Source organism: Polyodon spathula, chromosome 1 (assembly GCF_017654505.1).
Source record: "Polyodon spathula isolate WHYD16114869_AA chromosome 1, ASM1765450v1, whole genome shotgun sequence".
NCBI lineage: Eukaryota > Metazoa > Chordata > Actinopteri > Acipenseriformes > Polyodontidae > Polyodon > Polyodon spathula.
Genome location: NC_054534.1, coordinates 38,506,125 through 38,523,246, shown reverse-complemented (window position 1 = coordinate 38,523,246; position 17,122 = coordinate 38,506,125). Strand labels below are relative to the sequence as shown.

The following is a 17,122-nucleotide window of genomic DNA, read 5'->3' as shown; positions in this document are numbered from 1 at the left end:
GTACAGTTTGTAAATACATGGACAAAAGTAGAAATATAATTAAACATAAGAACACCACATATCCACTAAAAACTAATACCTACTGTAAAAACAGCAATGTTGTTTATGGAATAGCCTGTGAAAAGTGTGATGAAATAAAATATGTTGGAGAGACTGGAACAACTTTATATAAAAGAATTCAGAGCCATCTTTCATTAATTAGAAATAAAAAAATGAATGAACCAATAGTACAGCACTTCACCAGTCAAGGACATGACATAAATGATGTAAAGTAGTATTAGAACAGCTAAAATTAGACAATGCGACATATAGAAGAATAAAAGAAAGTACATGGATAAATAGACTGAACACAATTATGCCAGTGGGACTCAACAGAAAAGCATGAACTAATGAATTCCAATAAATATATAAAAGTTAAAAATAATTAAATAAACAAAATTAATTCAAAAGTTGTGCATGCTGATGCACTGGGGAGACCATATCAAGGCTGATCCTCAGAGCCAGCATTGCATGATAATATAAATATAAGTTTATATAAAATAATGTTAATTAGAATTAATATAGATTTAAAGATATAAGTAAAAGTGATGTCACATATAGAACACTATTACATCATGTAAGAATAAATCATGGATTTGAACATAAACAATAACAAGTAGTTGTCATGCCGTCAAACACCTATAAATACCTCCAATGTTTTGATTCAAACACAGGCTCCCTTGAGAAAGATATGTACAACATATCGAAACGTTGGGCAGCTGGCTCTTTGAGCTAATATATATATATATATATATATATATATATATATATATATATATATATATATATATATATATATATATATATATATACACACACACACACACACACACACACACACACACAAAAATAAAAAGAACACTACTGAAAAAATATAACCTTGTAATCTTCATGTACATATGTAGGTATGTGTAAAAAATATTTTCCAATAACACACATGTTCCCTGTTAGGCAGCATACTGTAATTTAAAAACAAACCACTGGCACTGGAATTATCGCAACAGGCACAGTACAATGGAGAAGAAATAATGCATTCAAAATAGTCTCACACACCTTTCACTGCATCAAAAACTTCTGTCCCAATTGAATGCAGTCTTAGAATAGAGAATTCACCCATGTACTATGATTTTTTATTGAATTCCCTTAGTCCTTCACAATTAAACCAAGGGTCTAGAACATTAAGACATGGCCTAGTATGTGTCATTAAAAAGACAATCCTGTAGTCTGCTGGTGAGAAACACAGTTCACTCCTTCAGTGGATTACCAAAACTCCAAGAGGATCACATTGGTAGGGTTTGAAATACATTCATTATCTGATGTTTAGGTTCCTACAATATGCATAAATTGTTCTAGTGGTTAGCTAACTCTGAAAGAGACTAATGACTGTTGTTACTTACATTGGGAAGAAGGAGGATAAACCAGTCGCCACATTGAGAGGCTTCTTAAAGTTCCTCATATCCCATGTTTTAAGTGTGTCATCTCCTACAAATCATAAAAAGACCAAATATTATTATTACCAAAGCACAAAAAAAGATTTTAAAAATTCTTCAAAAAAAAATTGTATGATAAGTTTTATCATGCAAAATACACCTCTCATATTCACAACTAGGTAAGTCAATCATGTATTCTGTTAAAAAGGCAAACAAACATAAATTCTGATAAATTTGACAAAACATCTTTATAAAGCTTTCTCAAATGTCTTTATTAAAGTGATTGTAGATAACAAAATAATGACATTTTCCACACCCATGCACTCTCAAAAGGAGTCGTTTTGATAATAATTTTAAAAAAGTGGTATTTGTTACTAAACTAGGTTAAATAAATATGTCTTCAGGCCTTGCACTCAGCTCGTCAATTTCATGAGCCTTCTGTCCTGTTAGTAACCAGTCAACCACTTCCCCTAATAACTGTCACACTTTGCAGCCAGTAAGCCAGTAAACACAACCCCAAAGGCAAAGCAGAGTTGAAATGACATAAGAAATGCAAGTGTAATAACTATCCTGGAAGACAAGGGAAGAAAAATTGAGAACTTTGTTTTAAAATGAAAATATGTTTCATGAGACCCATGAAAGTGCATAACAATTAAGACTTAATTATAAAAAAAATACTGTGTTAGCTACAAACCAGAGGCCTCCAAAACATATATAAAGTAACTTTAGAAAAAACATGTAGCCTCAGGCCAAACTGTCATGAGAGCTGGAAGAGTAATACATCATAATTAACACATATGATGTTACAATGTGTACAATGCAAATGAAGCAGGTACAAAGTCATTTTAAAATATGGTATAAGATTTAGCATTTGTCTATTTGTACTGGAAGACCTTTGTTTTCACTGGGGAAAATCCAGTTCAATATGAAAGTCCTCAGCAAACTGAATTTATCATCTTTATCGTATGCAAAGAAAAAGACCATACTTCATGGGCAGTCTTGGTATTATTTCATAATTAAGGCTAAATGCTCAATTCTGAAGGGATTTTTTTTTTTTGTGTGTGTTTTTTTCTCATTAAAGGAAATGTTTTGCTATTACTCATTATCGACACAGTCTCAAAGGGGTGCTCATCATTTGCGGGTGACTTGTTTTGTTTCTGGTGAAGTCATTTTATTTTAAAAGGTCCACACAATACCACACTGTCAAATAGTAATGTTCTGGCTCACTGCAAAATGACCCTACACCTCTGTCAATGCTTCTCACACCTACACTTGCTGAAAAAAAATACAAACCAACACCATTCAAATTAACTCTTCATACTAAAATACTGTAGCTTCTATCCTAAAATGCAGAGCTAGATTTTATTGGAACACCTAGTGGAGATGCCTACAAACAGAAGATTTTTCTTCCAGCAGCCAGTGTGCATGAAGCATGGAGTGTGTGTGACAAGTAGGATCCTTTAATCTGTAACACAGGGATCTGGAATGGGGGTCTTGTGGTTTAGTACAGAAACAACCAGATCAGCAAGATATTTTTTAGCATCAGGAGTAAGCACTCTTTCATTTGGTTTTACACATATTTTCTAATAATGTAGAATAGCCAACTTGACTGACTATTTTTCTTCAATGTCGGTATAGTCAAATATATACATTTTACTGCTTTATTGAAATTGCCACATGTGATGTTTTCTGTGTTCCCCATATAGAACTGTTCATATGCATTTGCTGGAATAAAAATATTGGTTATATTTTTGACTATTTATTTGTTTTAATTTGTAGATTATTATTTTTTCAAATATGAAATATAAGTTGTTCTTTTTTTCTTATTTCACATTTCTACTGGTATGTTCACAAGAGAGACAATTCACAAATATTAGTCTTTATTGAGGTCAATGGAATAAACGTCAGAAAACATATGGTCCTGGTATGACCAGTGCTGGACGTTACTTGGCTGCCTTCAAACTGCATTTGAATAAGTCTTCTTCTGCATGTGTATACATCTGTTTTAGGATCCTAAGTATAAAATAAATATTAAACAAATATTATAGGCAAAATAATCACAAAATGCTCCAGAACTCCCATAGACATTCCACATTTCCCACCTGTGTGCCCTTTTCAGTGCAGTGTAACGGGATTCTGTCTTACAGCAAAGCGTGACTCGCACTGTTCACACAACTGGAGGTGGTGTGGCAGACTGTGGGAGCTCTGGATGTTATCCCATCTTTAAAGGGGGTGACTGGAAGATTTTGCATGACCGATCTCTTTTTTCCATTACCCTGGCTTACCTCCCCGAGAGGCCAGAACAGTGCCGTCATATGAGAATGTCAGGCAGGATGGATCAGAGCCTGGAACGTGGGCCTGTCGGCAGTGAAACTTTGTATGCACCTGCAGAGAAAGCAATACATGGGCAAGGTGTAAGGTTCAAGCAATATCAATACTTTACAGTCACAGTTTACACTGCACGGAGTTAAAGTTCTGCTATTAAACAAAAAGCTTAACATGGTCAGTAATGTTAAACCTGACCATCCTCTGCGATCACAGCGCAACTAAAACAAACTGTCTTTTTTATTTGTGTAAAGCTCTTTTGTTAATGTTAACGTAAACTGAAGTGTCCAATGGAGTCGTGTTTCCATTATTTATTCATACACATATTAATGTGCAAGTCAAAATATGAAAAGCTACCACACAGAGCCTACTGCTGTTCTTTGCAAGGTACTTACACAATACCCTCCCGTTCAGTTTTTAATTACATTATTTAGAATGATAAAACAGTTTTTGCAAATTCTACGGGGTACACAAAGTTCTTTTTTTCAGCCACAGCCTTGCCTTCCCCAGTGTAATGATCAAACTAGTCCCCTCTGGGATCAACCACAGCTGGACTTTGTAGGTACATTTTATAGCACAGGAGAAAAACCCTGTTTTGTATCAACCACTTATCTGTGGTTAACCCTGTGTTTTACTGCAATCCATGTGCTGTAAAATGTTCTAATAAAATATTGCTGTGGCTTATAATGGTGTTGATCAAATTTAGCACTGGATCCTTCAGGCACAAATCAATGTAATATTATAATTCCTTCCTTATATTCTCCTGTATAAAACTATTGGCTTGTTTCTTAGCGACCCCTGCTGATCAACAGGAAAATGCAACACCTTTGCATGCTGCCATTGTCTACACATTCCCAAAAAAGGGAGCCAGGTGGACAGTTAAGGCACTATTAACGAAGAAAGACAACACCACATGTCACAATCATGATTTTAAAAGTTCCTCTGATCACATTTCAGCTTGTTTTGGTTTTGTCGCTATTAGAGTGCCTGACCTACTGACAAAGGGCTGAGTTGAGACACAGCTGCTTTTGTTTATTGAGCTTCCTCCAGTTCAGAAGAAAAATACCCCCCCACCACCACCACCACATTTTCTCTTCTCACTAGCCTCAACGTTTGTCTACCTGACTATGTTTGTTTTTTTTCATCACTCTGCCGGGATAAGCCACTGCTGGATATTTCAGCATTTTACAGCACAGGAATCATCCTGGATTGCATCAACCACCTTTTGTTATCCTAAGATTACCCCTAAAAATGTGGTTAATGCAGGCTTGGTATTGGTTTATCAAATGAACACCTTAGTTTCCTCTAAGTTTTATCTTAGATTACACTCTTTAACACAATTTTTGTTCCTGGGTAGTACGTGTTATTTCCTAATTGCTTATGCCTCAAAAGTATAGAAAATGGCTATTATTCCCCACAAACTTTGCTTTTGTGACCAGGACAGGTAAATTTCAAAATATCACTATTTCCAATGAGAAAACGGGCGAATTTGTGTCTTTTCGTTCATATAAAGTAAAAAAAAAACAACATATGAATCCAAATTAACATGTATTTATACTAAAGTAATACAAAAATGACTACAAAAGATTTAGAAGTGAGTAGTTTTTCGAGATTTACGATTATACTGTAAATTTACAGCATAATCGTAAATCTCGAAAAACTACTCACCTCTAAATCTTTTGTAGTCATTTTTGTATTACTTTAGTATAAATACATGTTAATTTGGATTCATATGTTGTTTTTTTCTGACTTTATGTGAACGAAAAGACACACATTTGCCCGTTTTCCCATTGGAAATAGTGATATTTCAAAATATCACTGTCCTGGTCACAAAAGCAAAGTTTGTGGGGAATAATAGCCATTTTCTATACTTTTGAGGCATAAGCAATCAGGAAATAACACTTATTACCCAGGAACAAAAAAAAATAATAATAATTGTTACACAGTGTTATAGACTTCTCACGATCTTTCAGCTAATCACAGTACATGTTTTACCTTCTGTATTCCACAACAAATCAGAGAAAACCTGTTCATGACATCAACCATGCCATTCAGCACGGTTGACCACACCTGCTTTAAAAAATCGTAACTAAGCCACCCCTTGGAATTACAGTCAATTCAAAATGATGACATCACAATCATCAACCTCTCTACTTTTTAATGGAAGTGACAATTGATTTAATAAAAATTGGTAAGGAGTAAAAAAAATATATATATATATAGCTGGACTTTAACTTTTTACAGTCCATCCCATGTTAAAAATCCGCTGGTAACCTGGCCCTTTAAATCTTTTTAATCAGGCACTGCAAGAGACAGCCCTGCTGGCGGGGCATAGTTCGAAAGAGTAGACTTGGGGCTTTAAAATTAGGTCCTATTCATGTTTTTCTGGTATAACAGCCTGTCAGCAGACAGCCATGAATGCAAGTGTTTTGCAATGTTACTGCTGCTCTGTTTGACTGGCGTACCTTGGTGCAGAAAATACAAACAAACATTTTCAGACAGAATCTTTACAAAAGAGGGGAATGGCAACATCAACGGCATAAGGACCTATTTTCCGATAAATATATATTTGTTGTTTGTGTTGACAGTGTTTGTGGATCAGACAAACATCGCAAGTCAGCTGTTAGGGTTAAGTTGTCACGGTTGCCACTCTGAATGGCTTTGAAGCCACAGTGAATAGCTCCATCTTGCACCACATGATCAGGGTCCCTGACGAATAATTGGAATGCATTTTTTTTTGTTTCTGTTTTTTTATTCTGTTTTTATTTTGCACATTTTTCAATTGTTCAGTTTTTTGTTGGTGGCTTTTGGTACTTTATATATATATGGCCATAATTAATTTATTTTTTATCAAATGTGTTCAATTTTCCCTACATTCCACTACGTTCCCTACATATTGTAGTTTCATTGTACACAGTCAGATTTGAGATGGCCAAGAAATTTTATTAAACAATAAATCATGTTTTTTTTTTTTTTTCTAGAAAACACTTTTTTGTAGTTTTTGTTATCTGTACTAAACAGTTCGACCATTCTTTTTTTATGAAAGCCTAGTGTGTGCACGTTCATTTCATGTATGACATGTACCTGTAACCTTTATAGTTAAACAGTTATAGGCACAAATCTAACAGTAAAAACAAATGAAAATAGCTTGGACACTAAATTTACTTGTACACTAATAATAAAGCAATATATAGAAGAGTTATTGGACTCCAAGCATCTGTTTATGGGTTATATCGGTACTCGCAACACGTAAACACACTCGCTTCTACTTGTGCCAATAGTACCAATATACACAGACTGTTCACTGTCCTATAACCATATATGAATGCTTTGGAAATTATATATGAAAGCATTTAATCTAAATATATCTGGAGGGCAAAAATCCAATAATCTACCTTTAATTTCATGAGACCTAGGTTCCTGCATAGTGTTTATCTTTCTCTTTGCCTTGCAATTATTAGAATTTGCATGTGAAAAACAAGGCTGAATAGAGTCTAATAGCCCAGCACACTGATCAGTGCAGTGGGAGGTATTGACAGAAACGACAAGGGGTCTTACTGTACACACATTCAATGACCTGCATCATTCTGTGTTTTTAATGGCACAGCATACGTCAAACTAGCACTGAATTCTTTGGAGTGATTGTATTTCTCTGATGGTTTCTGATAAAAGACAATGTGCAAGCTGTTGTGACAAATATAACATTGACGTGTCAATTGCCAAAGCACAAGGGAAAAAAGGCAATCCATTTACTCCAAGCATAACTCTAAACATGCAATTATAGTCCATCAACGGAGAGTATCATTCAGGATGTATAAATAACATTAGCAGTAGGCCATTGACAAAAAAAAAGGCTTAGGTGAAGTAATGAGTTGCTGAATGCTATATTTGTTATACCATTTAAAAAGGCAAAATATTTGAAAAACAAAGTAGGTATTTATATGGATATATAAAAGAACAGTGAAAGTATTAACATCTAAACACGGTGCCATTAATTGGTTCTACTTTATATACCAAGTTTCTTTTCAGACATCTTTCAAGATAATAGGCACATATTGCCTTTATCAACAATATAGCAACATTTTTGGTGGCATTATGAATAATGAGGTCATGATAGGATTTGGCTGGGAAATGTAGCTTGATAAATTAAAATCTAATCCTTTTAAGACATCAAAAAGATAAATACTGGCTGTGAAAGCCAAGCCTGAATCGAGTCCAGCATTTTTAAGGCTGCCAGCAACCTGTTATTTTTAAGTATTGGAAAGCCAGGAGTAATTGAAAGAAAGAAAATAAAAAAGACAGAATAACCAACTGTCCACTGTCCACAACCCTCTTTAGACCAATCAGTAACAGTTTGGAGATGGATTTCAGATATGATATGTATGACCATCCTATAAATCAACCTTTAATTGTGTGACATGCTTAATAGATGTATCTAATGATGAAAATCCAGAATGAATGACCAAACTCCACATTTTATTTACTGTATTTAGGTAAGCAAGCCGACACTGTGGAACTAATGCATTTTCTAATGCATTTTCTTCTACAATGACTACTTATAAGACCATTCTTCACTAAAATGTGATGCCAGTTGAGCCTGTAAAGTAATCTCAGCCAACATCTGCTGCTGTGCAAGTATTTCATAAGAAGCTTCACAACATTTTACCCATGAGAGTTCTCAAAATGTTCTTTCCTCTGTAAAATAAACTCATGTTCTGGGATGCTTTGGCTCAAAATATTTTTAGGAAAGGATATTATCATAATAGGCACACATTTGGTAAATACATTGGATGGTAAATCTAAAGATATTAAATACTGTAATATGGTATGATTTAAGAGGGGCTTTATATATTTTATATCTTCCTAATATTACGTTATTACCTGTAATGTTCCTGCTTTTACTATATTAGCACAGTAAAAAATAAATAAATAAATAAATAAATAAATAAATAAAAGCAAAAACAGTAATAAACATATTAAACAAGCAAGGAATTAAAATGATTACTAAAAATATAGATGATGTAATGCATCCGTGTGTCATCGTCCTTTGTACCTGACCACTATTATCCACACTTGAACTTGACCGTATCCTCTTAAAAAGAACAGCCTTCTTAGTCCTGGTCACAGTGGAATTGCAACCCCTTGTGCTGCTCTGTTTATCATATTCAATTGAACCCTTCAGAAGAACCCTGTGAATTTAAGGCTGATCTGGGAAGGTAAGAATTTAAGTTGTCCAGGAAAATGTATGATAATTAAATTGGGAGACAGGTGATCTTGAGATACAAAAGGACAACACAGTCCAGCCTCAGTTGTACACTTTTTTAATGCTACAGTACAAGCTCATATTACTGTAGTTTAGGTGGTTCCGGGACAATTCCTAATATATAATAAAATATATACACATCATAAACATGTCTCCTATAGGTAATCTCATATCTAGGAATCTGCTGTTCCGGCTGAGCGAGTGCAAAACTGGAAGTGTGATGCTAGTGTTAGAATAGCAGCTGTAATGTGCAACCCTCACTTTACATAATGATTCACTCCGATGACCCATAAGGGGATGCTGCGGGACCCACTAGGGTACTCCTGCTTTTAATCCAGTTTTTAAAATGTTCACATGACTGAAGTTCAGGGTGATATAACCTTGGGATCAAAAGTAGTCAGCGGCACAGCTTGAATGGCAGTCAGTCAGGGCTTTACATGCAATGAAAATGTTGCATATTTAGTGAAAACATATTCTAAACACATTAAGAGTCAATTTTGACCAGGTTTGTTTTCAGTAATTCAAATATTTGATTTAAAAAATGTTTTACAGGAACTACAGAAGTAATAAAGAAAGGGGCAACGTGGCAGATATTACTACAGGCGTCCTGGTAGTAAAATACAACGTCGGATAGAGAGTAATCAGATTCATTCAATGCCTGTCTACCCTTAGGCTAAAAATAACTATCCAAAAATGAAAAGAGAAAAATTACTCAGAATTTAATATCGGGAATCAAGAAGGTATTTTTATCAGGGTGAAATGATATCTGGTTTTAATCATGCTCTTGTACAGAGAACCGTAACTTGTCTCGACCATTCATTAAAAAAGTAAAAGGTTACCACCGATTAAAACAGATCCATTAAAAGTAATGGAAAAAACACACCTCTAAACAAATTTGGAAAAGCAAAGCAGACTAATAGATGGTATGGATCTGACCGCTAGCTGCCTTTTGCTGTCAGACAGTTTAAAGGCTATCTACTGACGTTTTAAATAGATCTTTTTGGTAACCCTTTTAAATAGTTTAAATTACAATGTTTTTATTTTGTATTTACAGAAAATACAGGGTTTGAAGAATGAGATTTAAAAAAAATAAAATGTTTTAATTATTATAAAAAAATGTATCTTAACCCTTCATCTGAAATTCAAAAACTGTAAGCTGAGGCTCTGGTGCTGTACGGAGGTACACTAAGTAGGCTTTGCACAATGAGATCTGGACCATGTAGACGGCAAGCTTCTTATACCCTGCCATGGTCTTCCTTGCAGTATTGTACAGCTCCAGCATCTGGTCTGACCTATCCATGCCTTGTATTTGTTGTTTTTTTTTTTTTATTTATATATATATATATATATATATATATATATATATATATATATATATATATATATATATATATATATATATATGTAATACAGCAGGGAGGGGGTTAGTATCCTCCCTGCAGAAAACATGTATGTATGCACATTTTGTTAATTGTTTTATTATTAATTACACTATGTAACACAATTTTTGTTCCTGGGTAGTAAGTGTTATTTCCTAATTGCTTATGCCTCAAAAGTATAGAAAATGGCTATTATTCCCCATATTTCAAAATATCACTATTTCCAATGGGAAAACGGGCAAATGTGTGTCTTTTCGTTCACACAAAGTCAGAAAAAAACAACACATGAATCCAAATTAACATGTATTTATATTAAAGTAATACATAAATGACTACAAAAGATTTAGAAGTGAGTAGTTTTCAGAGATTTACGATTATACTATAAATAATTTGGATTCATATGTTGTTTTTTTCTGACTATGTGAACGAAAAGACACACATTTGCCCGTTTTCCCATTGGAAATAGTGATATTTTGAAATATCACTGTCCTGGTCACAAAAGCAAAGTTTGTGGGGAATAATAGCCATTTTCTGTACTTTTGAGGCATAAGCAATTAGGAAATAACACTTACTACCCAGGAAAAAAAAAAAAAAAAAAAATTGTTACACTGTGTTACCACCTGCACCGGGTAGTTATTGTTAAATTAAACCCAGGTGCAGGGTATTTATAGAAAGCAGCCAGTTTGCTCAAGGCTGTGAGTGAAGAGCCCGACTGCGTGTGTGTCCAGTAGTATTTCAGGGAAAGGAATTGTGTGAGTTTTGTGTGTTGGTGTTTATGACAGGTAAACAGCTTAGCTGTCCTGTGGTCAGTGAGGTACCAGTCTGTGCTTAGTTAGCGCTCCAAAAGGGTTTCCCTCAGTTAGACAAACAAACTAAAACAAAGTGACTAAATGCACAAATAATTTTTGTTTTATTATCGCGTGTGGCAATTTTTGGCTGTAAAAGACACAGTTTTCGTGCCTATTAAATTTCCTAATTTTAGGCGTTGCTGGCCAACTCGGACACTCAGAGGATCTCTCCTATAGTATGATATATTATGAATCTATATATATATATATATATATATATATATTATATATATATATATATATATATATACATACATACACACACACACACACACATTTTTTTTTGTAATGGATGAGGACACAAATACAATGAAACCAACAATTATCTTTTTCTTTTTTTTTCTTTTGAGGGTTTACAGGGGTGGGGGAGAAGAAGAAAAAAAACAATTATTAATCTAAATCAAATTTATTTCTTTTTTGTTTTCCAAAATGTAGAAAAACCTGAACTGAAATTGTCAATTATGTGAATTAAATAGAAAAATACAAAATGGGGGATGGCAGACAAATAACATTTCATAAAATCTAAAAAATTTTAAGTCAAACTACTATATTTTACATAAGCATATCAAATCGAAAAATTCGCTGAACTAGTTTCTCTACAACACCAACTCAACCAGACAACACAGTTTGAGATACAAGGTTGCAAGTACAGCAACTATAACAACCACCGTCACCCCCCCTCAGAAAAAAATAAAACGTGGTTCCTTTGAGCAACCGATCACTGACCTCAAACGTCACTGCAGAAAAAAAAATCAAGTCTGAGTTTTTCAATGTGAACACTGGATGAAACGGCTACAGATGGGTAAAAACAAAGCTTTGAAAAAACCCTTGGTGGCTCAGGCTGTTATTTATAGCACACGACGAAGAAGATGGATGCAACCGAGAGTTCAAATACTACTGCTGACAACGTATCACGTTATTAAACAAACAAAGACATACTCTCGATTGAAAACTGGAGGCCTGTCACGTCATTAAATCATGGACTATAAATTATTTGCTCTTGCATATGCAAATCGTTTAAAGGTTTAGACCAAATAATAAGGATTCATGAAAAACAGACATCATTAGACTGGAACCTAATACTCTTATTATCTTTTTGGATTTTTATAAAGCTTTTGATACAAATGAGCATTGTTTTTTTTTATTTAATGCACTGAATTTATTTGGTTTTGGTCAAAACTTTTTAAAATAAGTTTATATCTTAATAGGTAAGATGTTCTATTAAAAGATAAATTGCAATATTACAGATCAGTACTTTTTCTGTAAACAGATGCATAAGGCAAGGCTGTCCCACCTCACCCTTTTTATTCTTGACAATCGTTTAATTGTTATCTCTAGGTATTTTAAACAATACAAATATAAAAAAGGTATTTCAGAGCTGGTAAAGAAATAAAAAGTTACTCAACTTGCAGATGGTACTACTTTGTTTTTAAAAAAAACAAGGCTCAAATTGCAAAAGCATTTGAAATAAATGAAATGTTTTCCAAAGCATCTGCTCCCAAACTAAATATTTCCAAATGTGAATAGTTATGTTTACATGATTCAGATGAAACTACAATGGAGGACATACAAGTTAAAAATGTATTAATTATTTGGGTATTAAATTATCTAAAAACCAGTTAGTTTGAAATATTCAGAACTTCTTCCCTAAGTTACAAAAAACTGTAACCATTCTCAATAACTACAAAGAGACCTATCTGTGTTGGGTGAATTCTCTTAACCTCAGCAGAAGGCCGGTCACGTTTAATTTACTCTGCCCTTTCCTTATTTGTTCCTGATTCAGCTTGTAAAGAAATTAACAAAATGTTTTCATTTGGAAAAATAAGCATCAGCAATTTAAAAAAGTAGTTCTTTCTAACAAAAAATCAGAAGGTGGTTTGGAGGTTTTAGATTTTGTTGACATAAATACATTTAAGGTAAACTGGCTGAGGAGATGTGCTCAAGAATCCTTATGGTATCTTATTCTAAATTATATCTTCAATAAGATTGGGGGCCTTCATTTTCTGTTAGTGTAATTACACCCAGGTAAAGCTCCCCATAAAATTATCTAAATTTCACCAACAATCACTTCTAGCTGGAGATGTACACAACTTTTCCCCTTATAAAGAACTAATTTGGAACAATGAAAATATTACAGAAAGAAATACATTCTTATTTAACCAAAATGGCATAACAGGCACATCGATTATATAATTGACTTGTTTGATAATCAAGGGAATTTACTAATCATATGAATAGTTTATGGTTCTAAATGATTTCCTAAACCCTAACAATGAAATAATCTCCATAACTAGTGCTCTCCCCTCACATTTAATTCATCTAATGAAAAGTCATCTGAAATTTTCAAATTATATTCCTAAGTGCAAAGTTTTCTTAGAAGAAATTAAATTTAGATTATTTAAAACAAACTGAAAAAGTTTGATTACACAAAGATATTATAACAAGATATGTAATGTGCACCCCTAATTATTTTACTATACTTTATTATTATTATTATTAATTATTATTATTATTATTATTATTATTATTATTAATACCTAAATAATCTGCTGTTTCACATTGAAAATTGTGATAAACTTGCTATAATCTGCTTGTACTTGTATATATGTTTTTTCCTTGAATAAAATTTAAAAAAAAAAAATAGAAAAAAAAACACACACACCAGAGTATCTTTGGCCACCTGTTTCAATTGCCTCCCCACACGTGACAAGTGTCAATAATGTCAATATGACAACCTCACAAACAGGAGGGTCTTTCTGTATCGTCACATTAACAGAAAAGAATAGAGGACAGTGCATTAATAAATGCATTAGTTCCACGAAACACAAGCTGGTAACACAGCTCCTAATCAAATGGAAAAGTTTTTTTTATTATCGATCCTCATTGCAGAGAAACAAATGTTACATGCAGACTGTTTTAAATGTGCTCTGGATGTATCACAGCTCTGTCAAGCGCTAGCATTCAAGCAGGCTGTAAATTAGTTCTAACTGAGCCATATCGAAGGTATTTTATCACCGTAACAATTAAATTAGAATCACGACCACATACTATCTGTAAGTGCTTCTTGAGGATCGATCCCAAGTGAAAAAATGGCAATCCAGCGCTTATTTTTTTAAAACATGTTTTTTAATTAGGACATAATTCTTACGTTAGGCAGCACTGAGTGTTTCTGAGGATGTACCAGTTATGTTAAGCAGCACAGAAGTGGTTAATCTTGTATTGAATTGAGCCCTGTAAGTGAAATTATAGTGCGTCTCTCGCAAAAACAAATTTAAACTTTCAGAATTGCCCCAGGAAGAGTATAATAAAACACTGGTCTCATGACTAGATTATTTTACAGTTATCCACAGTTGACATGGGTCATCCCAGCAATAGGATATTTCATAAGACTCGGTTTTTCATTCAAATTAATTTTAAAATTTGTTTGATAACCACCTTCTAGTGTGGCAAAAGCCACATGGATGTAACAACATCTTGCCCAAGATCTTACAGTATAATCTTAAATCTCGAAAAACTACTCACCTCTAAATCTTTTGTAGTCATTTTTGTATTACTTTAGTATAAATACATGTTAATTTGGATTCATATGTTGTTTTTTTCTGACTTTATGTGAACGAAAAGACACACATTTGCCCGTTTTCCCATTGGAAATAGTGATATTTTGAAATATCACTGTCCTGGTCACAAAAGCAAAGTTTGTGGGGAATAATAGCCATTTTCTATACTTTTGAGGCATAAGCAATTAGGAAATAACACTTACTACCCAGGAACAAAAAACTTGTTACACAGTGTTATTTTACCAACAGATAGCCTTGACTTTTTAGCAGTTACTCATTAAGACTGTTCATTAAGAAGTGGTTAAAGCAAGCCCTGCCTCAGGCCTCAGCACAGAAAGACATAACCTCTGGAAACCCACACAATAAACTCTGTAGATACACTATTTAAGAGATACTGACCCAAACGCCACCACTCAATTTACTGTAATGGTTATTTAGTATAAATATTTGAAGGGTTGTGTTACAAGGGATACCCCTATCTTTTGAACAAGCCCCTGTGTAAATATTTTATAAATATTTTACATATTGAATGACACATCTGAGTATGTTCAGGTCAAACAAACTACATGGTACATTTTTACTCTATGGTATGGCAGCTAAGCTTGGGAAACATTCCAGTACAGTACATATAGTAGACTTGCTAACGATAGTCTGAACTAACCTACAATCCTATCGTATTGAAATACAGATTGAATACCTGGAAACGTATAGGTCACTGCATCATTAGCAATATGATGGTGCTAAAGATGAATATGAACAATATGACTGAAAAGCACCGTTAGCAGCTTTGCTATGCATTTAAGATGTAAATGCCTACAAATGGAACTGTTTTTTGTGCTCTCCATAGAAGACCTATCAAAACCAAACGATACACTACAGTGTGAGTGGTGCCAAGAAACCAGGCCTGTTTTGTCTATTTCTACAACTAGAGCTTGGTACTAACCTGGTTTATTGCTTGAATTAAAACAGTTCCAATTAATGCTTTAAAACAGCTGACTGTACCATATTCAAATAATGACAATTGGGCCTCTGTATTAAGTATTCAAATGAAAATTAGTCTGCACCATGTAAAAACTACAAATTGGTCACTCCATATAACATTTGGATGATAAAACATTTGTATTTTTTATTTTTTTTTAAACTGTCTTTTGCATGGTACTTAAATGTGCAGTACTATAAAAACATCAGAATCCCACTGATAGAGAGCTTTGGCCAAGTCAGTTAAAGTGGTTTGCATATGGATACAAAAAAATAAATGAAATTAAACCGACATTCAAACTGTGACTAAGTGGACAATTCGGATAAAGTCAGTTCCTGACATCCCCAACAAGCTCTATCATAATGAAACCATCTCAACCAGCTCTTTTTCTTACAATACATTGCCTAAGGAACTAAACATGTACAATTCTGATTATTGGTTTTTACAAAATAGTTAGTGCTTGTGATAATCTGTTGATCTACTTCCAGGAACTGTCTAAAGATCACAGCTCCTCATTGTACATGGCTGTGGGAAGAGAGCTATGGGAGGGAATTGCCTTGGCAGTTGACCTAGGATGGGAATCTTAACACTCATCCAGACCTGGCACCAACAAGAACCAGTTATTATGCAGTTAATTTAACCCTGCTTACAGTAGGTCATTTCTTGAGTGCATGAAGTTTTATAAATAAAAATTGAGGCCTGTTGGGAATAAAGCCATTTATTAAAAAAAACTATAAAACACCTTTTATGTTCAGAAAAGCCAAGTTGACAAGGTCTCCTGTGCAAATCCTTTTTTTCTACATCGTTAAATGGATATTATGATACAGCTGCTAGCTAGAATGATCCCAATTAAGCAGACGAGAAAGAGGATTAATTAACCCGCTTAGTAAATTCCGGTCTGGGCTGCCTGACAACTGCAGGATGGCACAGAGAGAAGATAAAGGGGTGCCTGGCACACAGCTGATAGTCATTTCTTGTTTTGTTGAGGGTGCAGGTACACATTTCATGTTGCAAAGGGTGTTCAAAAAGTTTAAAGCCCTGACTATGGGCTAAATCTATGGGTTCCCTGTGGCTCACTTGGTCAAAGGCATTGCCAATCATGATCTCGCTGGTTCGAATCCCAGTTGCACAGTTACTGATATTGGCAGGGGACCTCGTGAGCTCATCTTGGCATTTGTACTCCCATAGTTTAGGTGAAGAGAGGCTGAAAAGAGGAACTGAGGATGGATTCTGATATATAGCCAGTATGTGGATTACACAGCAAAGGTAGCATGCAAATTGGGCATTTCAAAATGGCAAGAA

General features: G+C 34.1%; 1 protein-coding gene across 2 annotated transcripts in view; it reads right to left on the bottom strand.

The window, feature by feature from the left end:
• Positions 1 to 17,122, bottom strand: part of LOC121318428 (WD repeat-containing protein 70) — a 128,446-nt gene that overhangs the window by 38,925 nt on the left and 72,399 nt on the right. For both annotated transcript variants that reach the window (XM_041255107.1, XM_041255097.1), the window contains exons 11-12: positions 3,755 to 3,854; positions 1,437 to 1,521 (exon numbers count right to left, since the gene is read on the bottom strand). In XM_041255107.1, the coding sequence (XP_041111041.1) occupies positions 1,437 to 1,521; positions 3,755 to 3,854 (185 nt within the window). The remainder of the gene's footprint in view (positions 1 to 1,436; positions 1,522 to 3,754; positions 3,855 to 17,122) is intronic.